General features: G+C 51.6%; 11 protein-coding genes across 11 annotated transcripts; 6 read left to right on the forward strand and 5 right to left on the reverse strand.

Annotated features, from left to right (window-relative positions):
- Nucleotides 1–114: 114 nt before the first annotated feature.
- On the reverse strand, nucleotides 115–798 carry BO80DRAFT_354568 (UbiX family flavin prenyltransferase; the record flags this gene model as incomplete). Its single annotated transcript, XM_025715706.1, has 1 exon — nucleotides 115–798. One exon carries the CDS (start codon nucleotides 796–798, stop codon nucleotides 115–117), a length of 684 nt encoding a protein of 227 aa, XP_025575771.1.
- Nucleotides 799–1,075: 277 nt separating this feature from the next.
- On the reverse strand, nucleotides 1,076–3,277 carry BO80DRAFT_354617 (Zn(II)2Cys6 transcription factor; the record flags this gene model as incomplete). The annotated part of the gene is made up of 6 exons (XM_025715708.1): nucleotides 1,076–1,116; nucleotides 1,162–1,235; nucleotides 1,286–2,068; nucleotides 2,113–2,344; nucleotides 2,391–2,647; nucleotides 2,691–3,277. 6 exons carry the CDS (start codon nucleotides 3,275–3,277, stop codon nucleotides 1,076–1,078), a joined length of 1,974 nt encoding a protein of 657 aa, XP_025575772.1.
- Nucleotides 3,278–4,921: 1,644 nt separating this feature from the next.
- On the forward strand, nucleotides 4,922–5,877 carry BO80DRAFT_434376 (BTB/POZ domain-containing protein; the record flags this gene model as incomplete). The annotated part of the gene is made up of 3 exons (XM_025720868.1): nucleotides 4,922–4,962; nucleotides 5,010–5,136; nucleotides 5,209–5,877. The coding sequence occupies 3 exons, from the start codon at nucleotides 4,922–4,924 to the stop codon at nucleotides 5,875–5,877; spliced, it is 837 nt and encodes a 278-aa protein (XP_025575773.1).
- Nucleotides 5,878–6,213: 336 nt separating this feature from the next.
- BO80DRAFT_464373 (BTB/POZ domain-containing protein) lies at nucleotides 6,214–7,146 on the forward strand (the record flags this gene model as incomplete). The annotated part of the gene is made up of 4 exons (XM_025722652.1): nucleotides 6,214–6,247; nucleotides 6,319–6,349; nucleotides 6,401–6,527; nucleotides 6,592–7,146. The coding sequence occupies 4 exons, from the start codon at nucleotides 6,214–6,216 to the stop codon at nucleotides 7,144–7,146; spliced, it is 747 nt and encodes a 248-aa protein (XP_025575774.1).
- Nucleotides 7,147–9,264: 2,118 nt separating this feature from the next.
- Nucleotides 9,265–10,238, forward strand: BO80DRAFT_473690 (uncharacterized protein; the record flags this gene model as incomplete). Its single annotated transcript, XM_025723174.1, has 2 exons — nucleotides 9,265–9,563; nucleotides 9,616–10,238. Exons 1-2 carry the CDS (start codon nucleotides 9,287–9,289, stop codon nucleotides 10,236–10,238), a joined length of 900 nt encoding a protein of 299 aa, XP_025575775.1. The 5' UTR covers nucleotides 9,265–9,286.
- A 291-nt stretch (nucleotides 10,239–10,529) lies between these two features.
- On the forward strand, nucleotides 10,530–11,472 carry BO80DRAFT_405844 (flavin reductase family protein; the record flags this gene model as incomplete). The annotated part of the gene is made up of 2 exons (XM_025717736.1): nucleotides 10,530–10,653; nucleotides 10,792–11,472. The coding sequence occupies exons 1-2, from the start codon at nucleotides 10,600–10,602 to the stop codon at nucleotides 11,470–11,472; spliced, it is 735 nt and encodes a 244-aa protein (XP_025575776.1). The 5' UTR covers nucleotides 10,530–10,599.
- Nucleotides 11,473–11,530: 58 nt separating this feature from the next.
- BO80DRAFT_454826 (alpha/beta-hydrolase) lies at nucleotides 11,531–13,331 on the reverse strand (the record flags this gene model as incomplete). Its single annotated transcript, XM_025722087.1, has 7 exons — nucleotides 11,531–11,826; nucleotides 11,872–12,087; nucleotides 12,133–12,430; nucleotides 12,474–12,589; nucleotides 12,634–12,948; nucleotides 12,992–13,076; nucleotides 13,119–13,331. 7 exons carry the CDS (start codon nucleotides 13,329–13,331, stop codon nucleotides 11,531–11,533), a joined length of 1,539 nt encoding a protein of 512 aa, XP_025575777.1.
- A 588-nt stretch (nucleotides 13,332–13,919) lies between these two features.
- BO80DRAFT_424654 (uncharacterized protein) lies at nucleotides 13,920–14,565 on the reverse strand. Its single transcript, XM_025719330.1, has 3 exons — nucleotides 14,332–14,565; nucleotides 14,216–14,283; nucleotides 13,920–14,171 (listed from the first exon to the last, which is right to left on the reverse strand). The coding sequence occupies exons 1-3, from the start codon at nucleotides 14,461–14,463 to the stop codon at nucleotides 14,078–14,080; spliced, it is 294 nt and encodes a 97-aa protein (XP_025575778.1). The 5' UTR covers nucleotides 14,464–14,565; the 3' UTR covers nucleotides 13,920–14,077.
- A 622-nt stretch (nucleotides 14,566–15,187) lies between these two features.
- On the forward strand, nucleotides 15,188–17,101 carry BO80DRAFT_424656 (PI-PLC domain-containing protein). The gene is made up of 3 exons (XM_025719331.1): nucleotides 15,188–16,044; nucleotides 16,095–16,694; nucleotides 16,815–17,101. The coding sequence occupies exons 1-3, from the start codon at nucleotides 15,492–15,494 to the stop codon at nucleotides 17,036–17,038; spliced, it is 1,377 nt and encodes a 458-aa protein (XP_025575779.1). The 5' UTR covers nucleotides 15,188–15,491; the 3' UTR covers nucleotides 17,039–17,101.
- An 861-nt stretch (nucleotides 17,102–17,962) lies between these two features.
- Nucleotides 17,963–18,647, reverse strand: BO80DRAFT_444529 (uncharacterized protein; the record flags this gene model as incomplete). The annotated part of the gene is made up of 3 exons (XM_025721434.1): nucleotides 17,963–18,046; nucleotides 18,098–18,298; nucleotides 18,351–18,647. 3 exons carry the CDS (start codon nucleotides 18,645–18,647, stop codon nucleotides 17,963–17,965), a joined length of 582 nt encoding a protein of 193 aa, XP_025575780.1.
- Nucleotides 18,648–20,259: 1,612 nt separating this feature from the next.
- BO80DRAFT_58797 (putative MFS peptide transporter) lies at nucleotides 20,260–22,739 on the forward strand. Its single transcript, XM_025724624.1, has 6 exons — nucleotides 20,260–20,740; nucleotides 20,787–20,909; nucleotides 20,956–21,178; nucleotides 21,224–21,592; nucleotides 21,641–21,795; nucleotides 21,849–22,739. The coding sequence occupies exons 1-6, from the start codon at nucleotides 20,407–20,409 to the stop codon at nucleotides 22,529–22,531; spliced, it is 1,887 nt and encodes a 628-aa protein (XP_025575781.1). The 5' UTR covers nucleotides 20,260–20,406; the 3' UTR covers nucleotides 22,532–22,739.
- The last annotated feature ends 258 nt before the right edge of the window (nucleotides 22,740–22,997 follow it).

The raw sequence follows: 22,997 nt of genomic DNA on the forward strand, positions 1-22,997 counted from the left end.
GATTATGCTTTATGGTACACCCAGCCAAAAATAAACTCCAAGTCCCAAAATCAAGCCAACGCCCCTGTAATTTTACATCCTGAGCCCGCCAAAAATCAGTCGCTTGCCTCTCATTCACTTTTCCCATCCATTCCATCGCTCGAAATCCCCCGTGTCGAGGTCGAACAAATCCAGCATGCGTCCGACACTCTGATCGATAAGTTCCTCAATTCCCCCGGCCTTGATGTAGAACGCCGGCACGGGCGGAAAGATAACGGCTCCAGCCCGTGTCACCTCCAGCATGTTTCGCAGGTGAATCTCGCTCAACGGCGTCTCGCGCGCCACCAGGACCAATCGCCGGCGCTCCTTGAGCATCACATCCGCCGTCCGGGAGATCAGATCGTCGCAGAAGCCGGAATGGATAGCCGCCAGGGTCTTCATGCTGCAGGGTACCACAATCATTCCGTCGGCGCGGAAAGAGCCGCTCGACACCGGGGCCGCCATGTCGTTGATGTTGTGCACGTGGTCGGCCAGTGCACGCACGTTGGAAGGATGGTAGTCGGTCTCGTACTTGATGGTGGCCTCCGCCCATTTGCTGAGCACCAGATGGGTCTCCACGTTCAGGCGACGCAGGGCGATCAGGACTTTGATTCCGAGCATGGCGCCCGTGGCGCCCGTCATTGCTACTACAATGCGACGTCGGCGGGGCGCAGGTCTCGCAACGGCCACTTGATCATGTTCGGCGGCCATTTCGCTGGCAGGAGGGGATGAGCGACCGGAGTTGGGTGTAGCGGTACCGGAGAGGAGTGAGTTAAACATGGGTGCGGGTAGATGTGCTTGGATGTGAAGAACTTATAGACTGTAGGTCGCCTCTCGCACCGGTTTGATGTGGATGAAATGGATTGTGCTGGTGACAGTCGGAGGATAAACTGTCGAATATATACAGAGTCAGTGGCAACCGTTAGCTGCAGAATCATTTAAGGTGATGAGCAAAGCTTTCCCAGAGTTATTTATCTTTCCGGGTCATCCTACCCACCTGCAGATCTCGAGTCCCCGAGGCCCCGAGCCCGAGACTCCGAGTTACGTCATGAGTCGCTCACATAAAGTCCAACTCCTTGGACAAATCAAATACCGGCACTGTTTTTATTAGCTCGGCACCCCGGATCGGTAAACACGGCATACCATTCATGATCGAATCCAGGTAGGTTGCGGGTGAAAAGTCCTGGCCAAAACCGTCCGGGAGGCCGTCCGGCATCCTGCAAGATCAGCATCCATTGCCGCTCTACAAACACGAGTGGGTGCATACCCGTACGCGGGCACAAATGACTCGAGCTGTTCCGCGCGTTCTGCCCCGACATTTCCGTCCTCCTTTTCTCGGTCTACCGCCGTCCGCACCGCGTTGCGCAGGGTAATTAACGCCCGTATGTGTCGTTCAGATAACCATTGGCCGTTCTCCGACGTCGAGCTTTCTGCGGTGCCCCCTGAACCTGCCGCCGAAAAGACCTCAATTACCCTCTGTTGCAAGTCACGGCACTCAGGATCATTCCGCGTCTCCTCCCAAATGCAGAGGAGCAGAGTGGAGCTGAGGACGGTGTGGACCATTGACCAGCTCCGAAGAGGGACCACACTCAGCGCTTGAAAGTCCAAAAAGGCCCTAGACGCGTCCATCAAGCTAAATTTGGCGCGTGTACGTAGAATGTCATAGGATGAGTCGCGAACTGTAGTGCGCTTCAGGGCTGGCCGAGTCAACACGGATATGGCAAGAGACACGTGCATTTTCAACGCCATGTGTTCTAGGTTGTGCTGCAGTGTTTTGCATTCTTGGCGGTCTCGCAAATGTGGCTGGGTGTGTTGATAGAGACTGTCAATACTAGCCAGAATATCTAGCTGCTGCGCAGTTTGCTGTACGTCAGGGCCGTCTGTTGTAATCATACCCAGCGCAATCCGGCAGAGGAAATACATGGCTTCTGTGTAAGACAAGTCAGTCCTGGAAAAGATGGAATAATCTGGAGCCCATCCGGTTATGGAGACAACCCGAGGGCGATCGTAGCATAAGCAGAGCAGGCAATCCTGCCAAACGACAGTGAACCTGACTTGTCAGCCTGCATCTCTTGCGTAAGGTTGGGTACCCACCACAACCGCCGTGCTTTGTACTTTAAATGGTCTGGCAGGTGTGCGACACTCTTTTCAGTGTGGAGACCCAGTGTCTGGGCGAGACGGACCGTCGTTCCTAACATGGCCCATGCTGCATCCGACTGCCCAGTATTCTGAAGCGTATTCCCTATGATGAGAAGCGTTTGGATGATGTCCATCGTCGGGCGGAAAAGGAAGTTGGCGAGTCGAAGGGCCTGGAAAGACCGCCTAGCTTCTCGTTGTGAGTGCAATGTCCACATAATACCATGATGACATACCAAAATCCTGGCATAGTTCTGATCGCTGGACGTATTCCAGATCAGAGTAATGTGCACCAGAAGCCAATGTCGCAAGGAGCAGACTGATGAGACCGACGGACCGATCAGTGGCCCAGCGTTCGGAAATACGAGTGGCGTCCTGCAACTCCCCAGCCGCGAGGGCAGTCAGGTACGAACAGACATCTAGCTCGAAGCGTTCAATATCTATGATTATAGGATTGAACGGGTACGATGATATACGATAGAAATGGAAGAATCTGTCACTGTTAGAGGACCCCACGACTAGCAGGGTATGCTTACTTTAACAACTCCGTGCGCTGCGGCAGGATCCGTAAAAGTTCTTTCCATCGATCTTGAGGTGTCCTAAATTCCATGAATGGGTAACTACCGTAGGTGTTTTGCAGCCCCAGAACAGAGCCCACCTCACGGGCCATGGAACCATTGGCATCTTGAGTGCGATGACGGAGGATGGACACCACCGAGTTGTCGCCCGAATAGACAAGATCATTATCAGGACCATCCGAGGATGGCATCTGGGGAGCATAGTACTGTCTCAGCTGCGACTGGATCTCGGACTGACTGCGAACTGAAGGCTGAGTCTGAGGCTCGAGATCGGGTTCCCCCTGGGCAGCTGGGGTTCGGCTCAAATCATGAGGAGCAGTGGAGCGACGCTGCTGGCTCGCGTTCCGAGCCGGTTTGGAACTAGATAGATCTTGATCATATACACAGATTTGAGGATGGCCACGCCGGCGACAAGTCCGACATGGCACCGTGTTATCGCATTTCACCTTGCGCTGGCGACAAGGATAACACGCCCGCGCCTCGCGCTGGTTGCGTTTCAATCGCAACACGCGGTCGATCTCTTGACGGTCAATGGGGGCAGACATCAGTATCTATGGCCGGTGTATTCTTAGTCCGATTAGCTCATACTCCGCTTTCGACCCTCGGAAAGCGTTCTCAGTCGCGTTGATGCCCAAGGGAAGCGTTGCGCCGCGGATCTGGTCGGCTTCTCGGTTCCGAGATGAGTCAGCAGCGGGCACCCAGCTTTCAGCATTCCAACTGGGGTGGAATAGGGAGGATGAGCTTGGAGGTAAATGGAGTCGCTTTGATGGGCTGGGTGTTGGGCGGATGTGGAAGGTGGATGATATTGTGAAGCTTGCCAAAATGTGGGGAATGGAGAAGGCGCGATATATATATCCAGGGTGGATCGCGATTAATTAAATTCAAGAAACTCTACGGCTACACACCGACTATCACTTGTGGCGTCCGTCCGCCAACGCCTTATTTTGCTTCATACCCTCCGGGTAAGGTAAACTGCTTCCACTTGCCGACGAGTTTTGCATTTTTACCAGTCCCAGATGACTGGAATGGAACTCCGTCTTTGTTCGATAAGTGAGTGATTCGGTTGACATGGATTAGTGTCCCAGGCGATAATCCGAGACAAGGAGGTCTCAAGCAATACGGAAACAGTCATTCTTCATGCCGATGGATTCGTCAAAGAACGGAGCCCTGTTGTTGGTATCGATGCTCGAGGAAAGATAGCAGCGGCTTTGAGATTGGGTTCATTGATATCCATCTCATCGCAATCAACGGTAACCTCGCGAGATTCCACAAAAGAGCGGAACACTAATTGATGGGCTTTGCAGAAGTTTGATTGTTTATCGCTGCTTGCTCAAAGGCATTGGACGGGGAGTCTGAACCTGAGAAGCGCAAATCGAGCAGGCACTGTAGTCCAGTGTTTAGCCATCATATGTCGAGGGATATTCTATGGTAAAGCCTTGGTGTTGATGACTTTCAGGAACTGCAACGCTATGACCGGGGCCATGTCGTTCTTCCGATAGTCTTATAGTAGGCCAGACTGTCCGTCCGAACCCCCGAGCCCGAATGCCCGCACGGGTAGTCACGGAATACACCCAACACCCATGTCTAGTGCCGACCCGTGCCAATTCATATACTAGATGATTAGCGCTGCTTGGCACTATCACTTATATCATCTTGTGTAAATTGCATGCAGTCCCATAACTGGTACACTATGGAAATCAGTTACTATCACACATGACAACCACAACACTAGCGTCTTATGCTAGGCCAGACTTGCCCCAGCACAGATTATAGCAAACCTTGTGCATTATGTACCATGGTAAGTATTTTATGAAGAGCAAGTCTCACCATACATCTCCCTCGAGTCCCTCCTAGGGGCAGACAATATGAACCATCGCTTATTGAAATCAAATAGGTATCTCTGATCGCACACCACACTGGGGAATATGCGATAAATGCAGCGGCTTGCCGAATGCAAACCCCAAATATCACTGAAAGCAGCTGTACTCACAAGCACGTGATCCGTGATGTGCAGTGAATCAAAAGTCGAAAGTAAACCCAGCTGCTCCCAAAGAGTCCTAGCGCCTTCGCTTGTGTTGTTGTTGTGTTCAGAGTCACGTTGGATAGAATGTTCATCATACATCAGATACATCGAATGAGCTCCTGGGATGCGTCTCATATCGCGTCTATTGGCATCGTTCCGAGCAAACATGGCGTCAAAGCTCGACAACAAAGATAACCCTTACATACGGTTTGTCAGAAGCCTATATCAGGCGAAGAAGCAACTGACCGAAACAGCCTGTACTTGAGCCCCGAGGGCAGCGACGTGTCCATCATATGCGGAGACAGCATCTTTCCCGCTCACAAGAAAGTGTTGGTGAATCAGTCGGGCTACTTCAGATGTGCCTGTCACGGGAAGTGGAAGGTATGAACGTGACTCTAGTCAATGCCGGATTCCATCCGGCAGTCTAGTTTGAGTTTGGCTGACTCCATTCAGATCCTGGTGGAAGAAAAAAAGAACATCGTGCTCAATGAAGACCAGCCTGTTCTAATCAGGAAGATGCTTCAATTTCTCTACACCGGAAGCTACACTGTTGACACCTATGGCTTGACCATCCCCGACCTGCCCAATGAGCGTCCCAATACCATGGTCAAGGCCGACTACCCCGACAGAGGCGATTATCCCGACGAGGATATCTATACGCCCTGCTTCCATGCCATGTTGTACGCCGTGGCTGTGTTCTACGAGATCCCCAAGTTGGAAGAGGAGACCATCAAGAACTTCCGGCAGTCTCTTTGGCAGATTCGCGAAAAGGAAGGGTTCCAGGCCGCGGTGATCGAAGTGTATTACGCGACCAACCCCAGTGAGCGGAAGCTGCGAGACTGCTTGGTCGAAATGGTGATTCGCCATCTGGAGTTTTTCTACCGAAAGGGAAATGAGCCTCAGATTCTGGATCATGAAATTCTGGATTACGTGCCGGAATTTTGTCGGGATCTTTGCATTGCGAGCATGATGGCAAATCGCAGATTCGAGTCTGATCTGTTTCAGTACGGATGCGCTCATGTGCAGATGAAAGAAAAGGTGGCCCGGGTTGGCAGAGAGAATAGTGCACTTCGAGCTGAGCTTCGTCAGTACAAGAAGAATGCTGAGGAGTGTGACGAATGATATGCCATGATTGATGCGGATGGGTGGTTTCACAGGTTGTTCACTGCTGGTTTAATATGCTCTGCCGTTCCTCAGTGGTTATTAGCGAAAATAGCTAGAAAGCCTTAATTAATCCCATAATAATCCCATCTCGTTGACAAATGATCGCATAGAACTTTTTATGATAGTATCACATGATGTGCTCTCCACCAGCCATAAGAAAAGTGCTCAGTCTTCCTACTCAACGCCTACTCATACACACGCCTCTCATGACAAGTCTCACTCTCTTGCACCAACCCGTCTCTCTCCTAAGCAACCCGCCAACCACGAAAGCACCTCGTCCATTGCGTATCACTCATGGCAACAGCACCAATAAAAAGACCAAAGACCGGTAAGAAACCCCGAGTCCATCACAGCAGTCAAACAAAAGACACGTCCCTCAATAAAACTAACAACAAAAAGCCACAGAGCCCCCCAAAACAACCATCTCCAGGTACGAATCAAACACTTCCGCCATCCCTACAAATACCTCACACCCATAAAGATTCTTCCTAAGCACCAAACGGAGCGACCTCACAATCGCCTGCGAAGACCAAACCTTCCCCGCCCACCGATGCGTCGTATGTCCACAATCCAGCTACTTCGCCCGAGCCTGTAACGGACATTTCAAAGTACACCCACCCCCCTCTCTTCATACAACACAAAAAGCCAAATCTAACACGTTATCCCGCCCAGGAATCCCATGGAACCATCGAAATCCAAGACCTTAAGCCGATCCTCGTCGAGAAAACGCTTCAGTTCTTATACACGGGCGATTATACCACCAAAAGCGACTTGCCGAGTAACAGTCCCACTGAAAAGTTCGGCCGGACCAGCACACTATCTAGTCCCGTGTCTCAGAGCTTTCCCGTACATCTTGTGACCCAGGCAGACGACCTCTGCACGGCGAGATTCCACGTGCGGATGTACGCACAGGGGAGTTATTTTCAAGTCGATGCATTAAAAGCCAAGGCGAAAGAGCACTTCGCAAAGGCGTTTTTGGAAAATGTGGATCGGGGGGTCTTTGCTGCTATTGTGGAGGAGGTGTATACGTCTACAGTGTCGTCGGATAGGGGGCTACGGGATATTGTGGTGGAGAAGATTATGAAGTTTCTGCCGCTGTTGATGGTGGCGCCTTCGCCGTTGGTGGATGGGTTTGTCTTGGGGTTAGTCCCGGAGTTTGCGGTGGATTTGTGTCTGGCTTCGTTGGCGAGGAATGTTGAGATGGAGCAGAAGGGGGAGGGGAAGTGATGTTAGGGAGAATTATTCCTTTTTTTAATTGGTTGTGTTAGAGGGCGCTTGTGGTTTTGGGTGAAGCGTAAAAGCGACGTTCTTGCAGGTTGTGTGGGAGTGAGGGGATGTATATCTGAGACGTTGGTCTCTCTTACTCTTCCCCCGAAGATGTGATCCGAAAGTATCTGAATTAGCTAGGCCTGTACCTTGACATGAAAAGTATGTGGTTCTACGAGAGTGCAAGTGGATACTCAACCTGCAATATGAACCGCATTGTTGTGCCAGGCCGTTGGTTGGATTGAGGTCAGTGGGGGCAGAAAAAAGTGTATCTACCCTACCCCATCCATGCTCTTGCTCACCCATCATTACCCACCAAACCCAGCCCCCCATCACCCCCCGGAACCCTCTAAAACCACCTCTTCGCCGTCCTCTTCTCCCTCCTTGTGTCCGAAACAAACCTTACCTTCTTCCCTGACTTGGCATTCGTAACTGACATGTCTAACCCATGATTAGCACCACACATCACCCAAAAAAAGAAAAAAAAAGGCAAAATGTACTCACTTGCATAATTCTCATGCAGAATATAAGAATGCCCACACACCTCACACAAAACGGTATCATCCACTGTGCCCGCATCACAGACGCAGGTTCCATCCCTGCAGGCACATTCATACCCCGGGGTTGAGAATTCGCAGCGGCCGAGGTTGAGTGTCTTGGGTTGGGACTTGCGGTGCCTGGAGTATTTGGGACGGGAGTTGATGGGGAAGAGGTGGAAGGGGTTGTTGGATTGGTGGGTGGGCATGGCTGGTGGATTCCTCACTGGTTGGAGGTGGTTCGAGGTTGAATGATCGAGATGTTCGGTTGTGGTGTGGATTCAGGGTTGTTGTTTGGTTGAACAGTGAGTATGGGGCTATTTATGGTAATGAGAACTGCAACAAAGCTTTAATAGGGGAAAGACGAGAATGTAGGGTATAAGTGGAAGGTTTCAGGGAGGACACGTCAGGATGTATTCTGCTTGAACAGAGATAATAGGGAAATGCTGTATGGTGGGTGAGACACCGAGCGATATGCGTTGCTGTCATTCTCCTATTACCACTGTTAAAACCCCAATCTTCCCTTGAAGGTGTGACTTATCGCTGTTCGACACGAGCATTTATTCAAGCATCTGAACCATCCTTGGACCATTTTCAGGCCGCGTGCTGTACATCTTGCTGATAGGTATGTGAGCAGACAACCTCTGCCTACTTGATCTTCAGTGCTGGAAAGAAAGGTGATACTAATCTTGGAGACAAGCTGGGGGATTCAGTCGCATCAGCTTCGATCCATGGGCATGTGTTCATGCTCAGTGGCACTCAACGCCACATCACTGCCTAAAAAAATGCAAACTAACATATCGCAGTCTGGATCCTAGTGAGAGTGGCAAAGTCATTAGGAACTTGTCATGTAATACTCGAGGACAAGGAGAAAATACTCACAGCTGCTGGGGATGGAAAGTTTCCCGAAAAGTGACGAAAAAGACCAGACGTGTCGCTGTATCAGGCTGAATATCTGATATCAGTTAATCTAATCTTTCACGGTATTCTTCCAAAGTATTGACCTTTCGCGTGGATATTCACAAAAATATTGTTTTCAAAGCGGATGGAACCGAGACAACAAAGAACGCATTGACGCGATCCAGATGTAAGGTACAAACCAAGTCATCTTCTTTGAAGGAACCGACATTTCTCAGCTCGGCGCGACCCGTCTCTAGACTTTGGAACTCCAATGAGGTGCTTGTTCAACTGGCATCCTGCATTTCTGGGTCTCGAAGCACTGTCTCCATCTTTCGAGGGACAGCTTAGGTGGAGGTGGGTGATACCTTTTGTGCGGTGATACCGTAAATGCCTAAGAAAGAAGACTAATGGTAGCATGTGCCCAGCAGGATGCCTCACGAAATTATCCTAGAATTGAAGGCAGATGGCAACAGAGTATGGGAATATGTCTCCTAATTTAAACCTCACATTCTATCGACAGGTATAAAGGTCCGTCAAATCCTGGTGATAGTACGTTCACTCAACGAAGTCAGAACCCTCTACTCAAGAAATCGCTCTTGAGGAATTCTTTTCACCCTCACATTCCTCTTACAATTCGACCCAACTCGACCATCCTTGCCAGCAAAATGGCTGCTCCCCAAAAGCTGAACAAGGTCAATATCGCCTTTGAGCTATACATGAACCTCAAGCCCGTCGAAGAACACAAATCATTCGATGAATTTGCCATGTGTCTCACCTCCAAGGATGGCTATAGGTTCGTTAGCCATACCAAAAATCAAGGACTTGCAGCCTGTGTATCTGATTCCGAAGAAAGCGAGGCAAACAAAGCCGACAAGGCCAATGACCCATATGCCAAGGCCTGGATAATGACTCAGCGAGCCGAAACCATGACCCACGGCCGATGTATGTCCCCCCCCCTATGATTGTGAAACGCAATGCTAACTAGTTTCTACAGGGCCGGTTCAGTTTGAAAGTCCTTTATTGGAATACAACCTGGACGGGAAGTCTGGGGGTGACGACTGGAGAAAGGTGGTTACATCTTACTTCAGCCAAATCATGAACTCTAAATCCTTCCACGCCGAATTCGAGGCTTGGCTTGTTCCTGTGTCACCCTTGGAAGGATGGAACTGCGAGTCCTTCAAGGCATTTTGTCTCACGCTTGTCCATTTCGATGAGCAGCTTTTGTACCTGAAGCACACCGTGGGCCTGGAAGAAAGTGACCGGATGAAGCTGTTCGAAGACATTCGAAAAGCCACCATCATGTCGGATATTGGTGACATGATGAACAAACGCACATCGGGTAGCTGGATGTATACTGGAGTCAACCGTCACGCGAGAAATTCTCTCGGTGTTTTGCAACTGACAAAATATGATACTTCAACTGGGGAACTGGTCGACTGGACCGAGTTGCTCTCCCGGCTTGTGGAGGCATCGGCTGGGGTTACTGCCGAGGAGTTGGTGCGGAAGTATCCGCGAAATGGTACTGGGCTGTTGCGGTTTATCCAGGAAAACACCAAGGGGGTTGATCCCGAGTGGTTGATGACGGTTCCTGTACAGGTCATCCCGGGAGAAGAGTAGGCCGATCGTGTGAGGTGCACCAATATTCACTATGCCATAGATAAAGACTATCAATATGACTATACTGCATAGCAACAGTAAATATTCCATTAAATTCTCTGTATACCACCCACACAAAACACTATTCCACAAGCACATCCCGACTACCCGTTCTCGGGATCGCGTCTCGGCCTTCGGGGCCTCGGAGAGCGAACCCATACCCACCGCCCCACATCGGCTTGCCCCTCGCCAGGAACAGCCGGATACTGATTCCTGATAGCCTCCCCGCAGCTGCAGTCGATAAGCCGGGGACATAAAGCTGCAGGGCCCTCCATCGTCTTACTCACCCAGACACATACCCAGTACAGAAGTGCCAGTCAAGATGTTCTACGAACCAGGAAAGACAGACCACGGCCTCCCTCATGATCCGTTCAAGGTATCCCCCCCTGTCCCCCTTATCGCTACTGTACCTGAACCCATGTGTTATCTACCCCGCACCACAATCCACCACCATCCCTATCCCCAACAACCCCTCCCCAGATCTCAACTAAACACAACCATGAAATAAAAACAGGCCTGCGTAATCCCCCGTCCCATCGGCTGGATCTCCACCGTCTCCCCAACCGGAACCGCCAACCTCGCCCCCTACAGCCAATTCACGAACCTAACCTTCGACCCGCCCTACGTCCTCTTCAGCAGCAACCAAACAGTCCACGGCACCCGCAAAGACACCGTCACGAACGCCGAATCAACCGGTTGTTTCGTCTGGAACCTCGCCACCTACCCCCTACGCGAAGCGATGAACATCACCGCGCAACAGTTCCCCTACGGGGTGGATGAATTTGAAAGGGCGGGGTTATCGAAGGAGGAGTCGACGGTGTTGCCGGTCAGCGTGCCGATGGTGAAGGAGAGTCCGGTGAGGTTTGAGTGTGTGTATCATTCGACGATGAGGTTGCCGGGGAATCCGCCGATGGGGACGGTGGATGTCGTGGTGGGACGGGTGGTGGGGGTGCATGTGGATGATGGGGTTATTACGGATGGGTTGTTGGATGTGAGGAAGACGAGGCCGATTGCGAGGTGTGGGTATTTTCAGTATGCGGTTGTGGAGGACACATTTGATATGGTGATTCCGGGGATGAGTGAGGATGTGTTGTATGGGTTGGAGGGGAGTGCGAGGAGGAATGGGGAGAGGGCGAGAGAGTTAAGTAAGGGGGAGGATGGGGAGAAGGAGGGGGGAAAGGTAGAAGAGAAATAGGTGTGGGAATACTGTATATATGGATTGTGTATTGCGTGTCGTTCATAGAGTATACTACCTAGATGCAGAACAGCCAGTCCCCGGTGATATTCCGTACTGTCGTCCCATTGCCAAACTCCAGGATCAGACCCCCATTCGACTGGTTCCCATAGTACGCAGGCCAGCCCACCGTCTCACTAATGCTCGACGAGTCCTTGAGAAACGCGAGGAGAAAGTCCTGCATCGTGGCCGACGTGTCTACTTCCAGCTGGGGAATCTCGCCTACATCCAAGATATATGTGCCGAAGATCATCAACAGGTCAGTCCAGTGGAATGCACCCAGCCACGGTACCGGACTGATATTGGAGAAGTTGCCTGCTCAAGTTAATACTAGCCATTCTCGAGGTAAGGATGACTTGCCCGCCCAGTAGTAGCGATATGTCTCCAAGCCAATCGACGCGCGCAGTGCAGCATCAGTCACTGCCAGACAGTCCGCTTCGCCCTCGTCGACATCAACCGACGTTGTATTCTCGCTGGGGAATTCTCGTGCCGCGTCGGACCGGATCGACGGCCCTCGCGCCACTTTGCGCTCAATGTAGCGTTGCCGTTCGTCGGAGAAGATGTATCGCTCATCGGCTGCGCATCGTTAGTACGAACATAGAAGACTGAAGGGAGACGTACGGATGTAGTTGGTAAAAGCAATAGAGGGAGTGCTGTTGTAGCGGTTAATGTACTCCTCGATCTGGACCCACGAGATCCCCCGCATGCATTCTAGCTCGGCGTCGGCATCATCCCCATAATTGCACCCCAGTCCCTTGGCCACAATGTCAAAGTCTTGGTACACATCCGTCGTAGTTGACAGGTTGATCGTCGCCGAAGCGCCTTGCGAGATGACGCCGAACTTGGCTGCCAGAGGCTCCTCTGGCCATGCGAGGGTATATAGGTGTGTCAAGAGAGCACCTTGTGATTGTCCCCATAGCTGTTACTGTTAGACAGGTCATGTAATCAGTCAATAGACGTACCATGATGTTGTCCGCATCACCTCCAAACGCTTCAATGTTTTCGTGAACCCATTCCACAGCAGCCCTCACATCCATCAGGGTGAGAGAGGTGTCATTCAACGCTCGTGACTTCGGATCTGATTATGTTAGCAGATTACATACAGTGCAGCAATGCACTCACTTCCGAAAATGTTGACCCGGTAGTTGATAGTCACGACGATATGCTCCTGAGACCGCGACACCCAAGCAGACGGCAGCTGGGAAGGGATTTCGATCCCTCCAGTAATCCCACCGCCACCGGTGACAAACAGTGCGACTGGGAGTTTCGATGTGTCATTGGCATAAGAAGGAGTCCACACCGCCAGCGAGAGACAATCTTCCGACGTTGACCACGCGGTCGAACCCTGGTTGAGTTTCTCCCCAACGCTGAGCAGCAGGTTTGCCGGTTCATATTCATTCCAAAACGAACTAGTCGAGGGCACATACTGTGGACAGGCTGTAAAGGTTAGCTGACGCCTACAGAGCGTTGAATGACTCACCTGGCCCGTAGAAAGTGGAGTCGTATTTCCTGCTAGAATTGTCAAGCCTGTGAGGAGGGAGCCATCTAAGATCGCCAACCGGAGGCTGAAATGTCAGATACGTCAAACATAGTTCTCAAATACCTACCTTGGCATATGGTACTCTGAGAAACTGACGCACGTCTGGATAGGTATCATTGAGCATGCCAATGAACGTTCCTGTCCGCGTTTCGACGGTCAGGTTCGACCAGTTAGACAGAGTCCGCGCCGGCTCCCAGGTCAAGTTCGCGTAATACGGTGCATAGGTGCCCAAGGCAGAGGCGGCCAGCCCGAGCAGTCCAAACACTGTAGCTTGTACCATGATGCTGTAGATGCTTGCTTATTGCTTTCAACGACTAAAGGGACGGGCCGCCTTATATAGGATAGTCATGGCACGGACGCCCTCGATGCCACGCTCAGACAGAGCCAGACCATACGATATCGGCGTAGAGGTTCAGACATCCCTCGGCCTTGATGGACGCATTGGGCAAACAAATGTCAATGGCATGATGTTGCAGGAATTAGCCTGCGCGCACGGGAAGAGAAGGGAAGCAAAGTGCCAACCACCGTCAGGTTTTGTGGGGAAATCCGGGGTCCCACCCCCACGCTACCTTTCAGGCAACTAAAGCCCGAGGAGGTCCAGAGCCGAGCAACCGACTCGACTTCTGAAGCCAGTCAATGTGCACTGTCATAAACCAGCATCGGACCACTGCTCTCCGCACGCGCATGTTGTCAAATTAGTGAGGGACGTTTTGACTAATATCGTCATCAAACCGACAATGACTCAACTGTCTGACCGCCGATAAGGTTACCTTCGATACCAGGCAGTCCTCACATCTCAGGTTGGACCTCAAAAGGAACTCCCCTAAGAGCTGGAAATAGCACAAGAGGCGGAGGGATGTACCCAGGATTCTGAGAAGGTATAAATTGATACTATCATAACAGGGAGTATCACAGTCACCCACCACCGTACAGGATAATCGTTGCCAGGAAAAGACAGCTGACCAAACACGGGACAATGACAGATCCAAGCTCGAGCATATCCTCCCTGGCGAGACACGGTTCTATTTAAGGAGGCCCCGGGGGTCCTGGAGGGCCAGGGGGACCATCGTCGCCTCCGCAGCAGCATTCGCAGCATTCAAAACAGCAGAGACCGGCGCATCTGTCTAGTTAGTACCCCACAGAGATGACGGTGGCGCCACTTACACTCCACAGCAGATATCCTCTCCATCACCACCACCGCGGATCTGCAGCTGCATCGACTCTCCAGTGCGCTGTTCCCGTTAGATCTCAGTGAACACCAGAAAGGCAGTCCCGCATACCGGTTGCTCTGTGACAACGTGCTCCGTTGACGGGCCAGCAGACTGCATGGTCAGGGTCGCCGGATCCCATTTGCTTTCACGCACGGTCGCCTCGGAGGGCCGAAGCCACGACATCAAGCCGTTGCCAAACATTTCGAGGTCTGTGTCCGATGACGAAGACAGGTGCAGATGTCAAGGAAAGGGGCTACGCGGGACCAGGCCCCTTAAAAGGAGCTTGAATGAGCTACGCGCCAGGGGTCGCAAGGGACGAGCCGCCGTCGCCGGCCCACTTGGCAGCCGGGTGAGATAGGGCATGAATATCCTCATTATTGATTCGGAATCCGGCTGCCTGACTATCGCTGCTTCTTCAGCCGGGAGCTCCAGCCACGAATCCAAGCATATCGTGTCATTTGGTTGTGGTTGGCAGCAATACCATTGTCATCTCGTTCAGCAGCACATGATGTCTGAAAATAGCTGGCCTGGTAATTGGGCACATTTCCAGCAATTTGCAGTCGCTGCATGATATTCGCCGGTTGACAAGTGGAATGAGCGCTTGGGTGGACCGGAAGGATGGGGCCGGGAGTCAGGAGTAGCTGACCTGGAAACCAGCAGCTCCGGGACGTGTTCCATCGGCTGCGACGGAGTGGCTGAGGGTTGATGGTCGTGCTTCAGCTATTGAGTCGTCCTGGTTGTAGTACAGGTCCTACCTACACTATTGGCTTCTCAGCCTTGCTCGCGGAATATTGAGTGGCTCAGTGGTGCCCGGATAAAGTTTCTGCAGCGACCGGCACCGTCCATGGACCACCAAAGTTTAGGCAGAAGGATTCGTGGCCAGGCACAACCACCCAAGATGAGCACAATACTTGTAGTTATGAAAGTTCAGATGATGTCAAGGCGCTTAGAGATGGGTTAGCCACCCAGGCCGTCTTACTCCCATTTCCGCCCATTCCGGGGCTGTTCCGGACATCGTTGCATGAAACAAGTGCTGGCCACAATCAAGCAAGCCAAGCTTTCTTGCGTGCACCGCCGACGTCACCCAAACATCCACAGCCTCCATCTGGCATCTGGGGATGCGCAATCCGTGGAGGGCCAAGAGATCGGCCCGACTGAAGTGGCGAAGAAGATCGGACAATAAAACCTAGTCGCCGACTTCATTATTCTTCACAACGTGCACCTTCACCATGGTTGCAGTCGCATCTCTCTGGCTGCTGCTGTTGCTGCGGGGGATCCTGCACGTGGGCGCCAAGAGCACGAGCGAAGTCACCTCCATCTCCGATCTCTCCTCCGATTCCTCCTCATCGACCCGTTCCGCAACCGACACCACCGCCTCGATTATCGTGATCACCAGCGAAACCGCAGTAGCCGTTCCCACCGGCAGCTATATCAGCTACACTACCACCATCACTGTCGCCGACAGCATCACCCCGACCACCTTCGCAACCACCACCGCCTCGAATACAACCATATCCACCAATGGCACCACCACGGCGACCACCACCACGGATACCGGGGTCGTGGTGACTGGTACCCGCGTCAGCAACAGCACCTCGACTGCCACTGCGACCACCCCGGCCAACTCACAACCCTGCAATGGCTACACCGAGTTCTGCAGTAGACAATACTCCAACATCACCATGGTGACTGCCCACAACAGTCCATTCGTGAAGAAGAACAATATCGCCGCAAATCAGGTCTACAAGGTCAAGACTCAGCTCGATGATGGAGTGCGCATGCGTAGGATCCCAGGCTCTGTTTGACCATTCGCCTGCGCTGACATGGTTCAGTTTCTTTCGAAGCACACTACTACGAAGACGACATTTATCTCTGCCACAGCTCTTGCGACCTCCTCAACATGGGCACCTTAGAAGCCTACCTCACCACTGTGACCGACTGGATCAAAGACAATCCCTACGACGTGGTCACCATCCTGATCGTCAACTCCGATTACGTCTCTCCATGGAACGTCACCAGCTCTATCCAGAACTCCGGTCTGATCGACTATGTCTACGAGCCGTGGAAGATTCCCATGAGTCTGGACGATTGGCCCACTCTCTCCGAGATGATTTTGGATGGCAAACGCGCCGTCGTATTCATGGACTACCAGGCCAACCAGACCGCCATACCATACATCATGGACGAGTTTACGCAGATGTGGGAAACACCGTTCTCGCCATTGAATACCTCGTTTCCTTGCACTGTGCAACGACCACCGGGTATCACTGCCGCGCAGGCCGAGGATCGGATGTACATGATCAACCACAACCTGAACATCGAGATTGAATTCGAGGGGCTCGATATCTTGGTTCCAGACTCGGCACAGATCAACGAAACTAATGCCGTGTCTGGGTACGGGAGTTTGGGTTTGATGGCGAACAACTGTCGGGGTGAGTGCAACGTCCCCCCCCCCCCCCCCTTTATACTCCGAACTGGTCGAACTCGCCGCCTTCACCGTCCCCCCCCCCCCCCCCACCCTGAACATATCCTTGCTAACGATGTCGTAACAGCCAAATGGGACCGACCGCCCAACTTCCTGCTGGTTGACTACTACAATGATGGCAACTTTCAAGGCTCTGTGTTCGAAGTCGCCGCCGAAATGAACAACGTCACCTACAACGGGAAATGCTGTGGAGGGTCCACGAGTGCGGGATCGAAAACAGTCGATGCAACATATACATGGTTCCCCGTGCTTACTGTTGTCGGAGTTGGACTTTTTACCTTCGCACTGTGATATGGATCTCAGGAGATAGTATATAATTGTCACGTATGATATATTTATATTTAACTACGGTTCACTTATACTTCACATCTTTACAGCCCCACCTTAAATACACCCCCTATGTTCTCTAATATACGTTCATAGCATAAAGCGCACCACTCCCAATTAATGGCAAAATATCCGTTCTTCCCTATATAGCAAAGATCCCCCTGTCTTAGTTATCTATCTCCAACCCATCCATTCATCCCAACACAACCACCCCCACCCACGACAGTACGGTGAATATTACTTCCCAAGACGCGTCAACAACACGTCTCTATTTGCTCTCATCGAAGGTGGATTTTCGCGATTCCTTAACATCTCAATCAGAGAGAGGATTTGATTGGTGAAAGAGATCATATCTGGTTGATTGTATCTTAAAGTAGGTTTGGGCGGGTGTTAGCTTGGTTAGAGGTGAATGCGGGCTAAGTAGAGGTCTATGGTGGGTTGGATGTGGGTTCGGGTGTTTGGTTCTGAGTTCTAGTTGGTGGTTGAGATTATCCTTTGTGGGTATGTGTTTTGTGTTGTGTGGGAGTAGTATAAATTTGGGTATTTGGTTTGTTGAACATATGGCGCGGGGTGTGATTGGTTTGGGGTGAGATTTTCTGCGTTTAGCTATAGGGGTTCGAAGGGTGGATATTATCATTGAGCTGTTGGTTTGTTTTGTCTACTGGTTAAGTGTTTGTGTTGTGATTTAACCAGGCATGGATCTATATTTGAGGACGGTGATGTTTACTAGGTTGAGTATACAGAAAGAAACAATATATGTACTCTTCCCCATCATCAATTACATGAAAGTTGCAGGAGCTACGCTAGCAACACATACCGAAATACTTCTCAAGTTTGTAAAGCATAACCTACCGTGGTGCGATCCAAGCTCGACAAGAATCGACATCTTCAAACAGGCCCATCCTGTTCCGGCTTCCGGGTGTCCCGGCGAGAGCGTCTTTCCGAAAGACGAGTCAAGAGGGTCGCACAGCCCTATCGACCTGTTAGTCACGAGCCATACATAGAAATAAATGAGGGACATACAACAACAGCACTACAAAGAAACACCACCGCGCCAATAAACAGAAAGGCCAGGACGGTCTGCCAGCTCGCGCACCCCGGTGCATAGCCGATCGGAATCGAAATCGCCAGGTCATCTAGGAAGTATGACCACCAGCCGCCCCAGTAGTAGGCCCAGTAATGGGCGAACCAGGAGGAAGAACAGATGTCATCGTTGGCGGTGAGCTAGTAGTGTTAACTGGGTGAATAGATGGTCTGGATGGGAGAGAATGCTTACGTTGACTAAGAGAGCAAATGCGACTATCCACCCCGCGAAGAGGATGAAATCGAGAAGGAGGTGGAATGAGGCCAACTTGAATAAGGAAATGGCGAGGAGGGACCATATAAGTCCGACACATCCGATGATGAGACTGTATAGGATTCGCGCGCTTTGTCGGCCATCAGGGGCTTTGTCGACGCGGTGTTGGTAGTATGCCAGGATACCGACGATGATGCCTCCGCATATTATCTCAAAGACACGGAAGAAGGTGGAGGCTGCTGTGATAGCAGCTGATGTTCTTTGAGGATGAGGCATGTCTTGAGAAGAGCCAATGAATGGTGATATGCGCTGGTCTGGCTTTATGTTGTCGATTAGTGTATCCAAATCTTCCTGTAGTCAGGCGTGGTGAATATGCCATTATTACCATGATTTCCTGCCTAACGTGTATTTCAACGTGGGATAGTTTAGCAATCGAGATGATATCATATAAACAGCATTCGAAGATAGGCAAGATTGAGAGATTCTGTAGAAAATGCTGGCATCTCTGTTGGCCACAGCCACTGAACTCATACGTGGGGAATGGGCTGCAGTGCGGAACAAGTCTTTCGCGGGGAGATCATAGTGGACAATAGCGTAGTCCATGAAGGACAAGCAAGCATTGAAGACATCAGTGGTCAAGAAGAGAGTAGGCAATTGCAGGTAAAGTCCTGCTTATTAATCTGATCAATCAATTTGGCACGTTAAGCACCATGGGATGAAGTGCGGTCCTACGTCATCCGGCAGTCCGGACCGTTCTGTATAGAAACCGAGGATGAGTGGTTAGGCAGAAACAAATTGCCGATGTCATGATGCTGCCGCGCCTCGCACGTGAGATCCCCCTGGAATCTCGTATTAGAAATAGTGGGATTAGGTCAGTCGAAATTGAGTTCTAGAACTAGTTAGATGCCCCACCTCCACTTTATACTCTGTTAGTAATGGAAATGAAAAGAACCCTGGTTGGCGATGATCTTCTGTGGGCAAATATGCGGGGAAGCTAGAGACTCCATCGTTTCCTATCTCGATACTCCGTACTGAAAGGAAACTTGTGAAGCTTTTGTTTTATCTTTTCAATGTTGGCTCGAGGACCAGCAGATCAGAATATAAAAAGAAGTGACATTGCGCCAAGATGGACAAGGGCAACCCCAGCTGTAGGTAGTCGGTTAGTGACTGGTTGGTTGGACGGCTCTCCCGCGTCTAAGCGTCTCGAGACGACAAAGAACTGACATTGCTTATCCACAGTAATTCCATGAGTCCATTGCGGACAACCGAGCTATATTACGCCACCTTCACTGCTGGCCCTGCTCGAGATAAGACGCCATGCCCGTGTAACCATGCCCCGCACCCTGACCCAGAGACATTAGGGGCTATCGGGTTCCTCCGAGGTATCGCGTGGTCGCTGGACCCTGGAACGCCAAGTGTAACCCGCCAGGAGCAGACCTCCGCAGGACGGGATTGGTGCCCCCTCGGGGCCAAGGCATGAGGTTACACTCCAGCCTGCCCGCCAAGCCATCCCGTTCCGCCAGTGCCAGCCTCTCCCAAGCCTGGCCAAGCCCTTTGCCTCAGACGCGCCAATCGCTCGTCATCCTCGCCTTATCAGAGAGGCCTTATCCTCGCCGGGGTGGGTGGATGGATCCAGTCCCGGGTGAGACAGCGACCCGGCTTTCGTTGGTTGGGAAGCAGGAGATGGGGTCCGAGGGCGTGGCAACGGAGCACAATATCGGTCGTCGCACAGCTGGCTAGAGACGGCATGAAGGCACTGGTCCAATTTGGAGATTGCCCCGAGGGTATCACCAGCGTCCTTCGGAGGTGGCCTGGTTTCCAACCGATAGGCTCCTTGCCAAAGTCACTTTGGCCTTCCTTCCTTCCATGATTGGAGGTGGGACGAACAAGCGATACGGACTGACTCTTTCGCTGCACTCAGGTCGGTCGTCCTACATGACCCGTCCGGCTTAAAGGCCACCTCCCGCCAACTTTCCTTCCGTAGCGGCTCCCCGTCCTCCATCTCCCCTGCATCTGGCCGTTACCATTGCGCATAATGAACCCCTCAGATCCTGCCGAAGTGGCAGAGATTGCAAAATCTGCTGCCTTTTCCCATGATGCTCATCGTGACGAGAAGAATGATCGCATATCAGCAGAGCTGCGACAGACCAGCTCGCCTGAGATTGAGGAGGTTCACGCAACCACCGAGAAGGGCGTGGGGAGCTCGTCGGTCCCCTATGAAGACGACGCGGCTTTACAAAAGATCCTCCCTACCTATGATGAACTGAAGACCCTCCGTCGAGTGGCTGGCAAGATACCTTGGACGGCCTACACAGTGGCTTTTGTTGAGTTGTGCGAACGGTTCTCTTACTATGGAACAACTGCCGTTTGTATGTCTGGTGAATATTTCCTAGAGCATGCCGCTGACCTTTACAGTCGTTAACTTCATTCAGCGTCCTCTTCCTGCGGGCTCCTCTGCCGGTGCGACTCATGGCCGTGATAACTTGGTCCCTGGTGCCCTTGGAATGGGCCAGCAAGCATCCACCGGCTTGACCTTGTGTAAGTTGCCTCCTTCTAGTTGAGTCCAACAGATGCTGACTATCAGTCAACTCCTTCTGGTCGTACATAATGCCCCTCATGGGTGCCTTCATGGCCGACCAGTACTGGGGTCGATTCCGCACAATCATGTTCTCCATCGCAGCCGCCTTGGTCGGACATACCATCCTCGTCATATCCGCCATCCCACCGGTGATTAAGAATCCGCATGGGGCAATTGGTTGCTTTTCAATCGGACTGATAATCATGGGAATCGGAACAGGTGGTTTCAAGTGAGCTCTGCGACACATCATATTGGCTACATCTGACTGGAGCAGGTCTAACATCTCACCATTGATCGCGGAGCAATATCGGGAGGAAAAGCCGTATATCAAGACCCTCGCTTCCGGAGAGCGCGTCATCGTCGACCCTGCCGCCACCGTGGCGCGCATCTACCTCTATTTTTACCTGATGATCAATATCGGCTCCATCCTGGGCCAGGTGAGTATGGTATACGCGGAGCGGTACGTCGGCTTCTGGCTCTCGTATCTCCTTCCGACCATCATGTTCACATTCTGTCCCACCGTCCTGTTCCTCTGCCGCAACAAGTACTACCTAGTCAAGCCGACTGGGTCTGTGTATATCCAGGCATTCCGACTGTGGAAACTGGCCATGCAGGGGCGCTGGTCTCTGAATCCTGCCAGGCTGTAAGTGTTCCTCCCACATTGACTACAGAACGATCTAACACTTCATAGATTCAAAAAGAACCCAGCCCCTTTCTGGGAACCAGTCAAGCCTAGCGCACTGGGGCCAAATCGTCCTCAATGGATGACATTCGACGACGAATGGGTGGATGAGGTTGCCCGTGGTCTAAAAGCCTGCAGAGTATTCTTATGGTACCCTCTATACTGTAAGTCCCCACCCAATCACCCTATCTCATACAACACTAATAATCCAACTCAGGGCTTGCATACAACCAAATGCTCAACAACCTCACCTCCCAAGCCGCCACCATGAAACTCGGCGGCGTCCCCAACGACATCATCAACAACCTCAACCCCCTCTCCCTGATCATCTTCATCCCCATCATGGACCAACTCATCTACCCCGGACTCCGAAAAATCGGCATCAAATTCACCCCCCTCAAACGCATCACCGCCGGCTTCTTCACCGCAGGCCTCTCCATGATCGCCGCCACCGTAACCCAATACTACATCTACCAGAAAGGCCAATGCGGCAAACAAGCCAACTACTGCCTCGACGAATACAACTCCCACTCCCCGATCTCCGTCTGGGTCCAAGCCCTCGTCTACATCCTCGGCGGTCTCTCCGAGATCTTCGCCTCCGTGACCTCCCTCGAATACGCCTTTACCAAAGCCCCCCGCAACATGCGCTCGCTGGTCCAGGCCGTCGCGCTCTTCATGAATGCCTTTTCCTCTGCGATCGGACAGGCCTTCGTGGGATTATCTAATGACCCGCTCCTGGTTTGGAACTACGCCGTGATCGCTATTCTGGCCTTCGTCGGCGCAGGAGGTTTCTGGTTGACGAACTATAAATTAGATCGTCAGGAAGATGAACTGAATCATCTCCCGGAGAGCCAGTATCAGGGTCGCTCGGCTGATCATGTCGATGAGGAACATAGGTAGGATAGGGATAGGGAGGCGTGATGGGAGGAGTTATCTGTCTATGTATCCATCTGTATCATGCAGCCTACTAGCTGTACAGCCTTAATACTTCCGTAGGATGAGAATTCATGAAATTGGGGGTTGTCCTTCCTGGGACAGGGTCCGGTTCGTATTTTTCTCGACCTACTAAGCTTCAGCATGTTCATCTATGTCTCTGTCCATGCTTTCTTCGCTTCCTGATTCTAGTACTTACCGTACCCCCATAAAGGGAACGTGTCTAGGTACAGAGGTAACGCCCAATACTCCAGGTTGGCACATTATGACTATGTAGGTATTGGATAGATGGGTGGTTACAGTAGAGATGACGACAAGTATTCATGATCAAATATTTAACTTATAGTTAGAGTACTCTACCTCTACGGTCATGCAAATTATTGGAATAATCACAAAGCAGTCAATTAGGTAAAGGTAAAAGCAACGATCAGAT

This window comes from Aspergillus ibericus (genome assembly GCF_003184845.1).
Source record: "Aspergillus ibericus CBS 121593 unplaced genomic scaffold BO80scaffold_17, whole genome shotgun sequence".
Lineage (NCBI taxonomy): Eukaryota > Fungi > Ascomycota > Eurotiomycetes > Eurotiales > Aspergillaceae > Aspergillus > Aspergillus ibericus.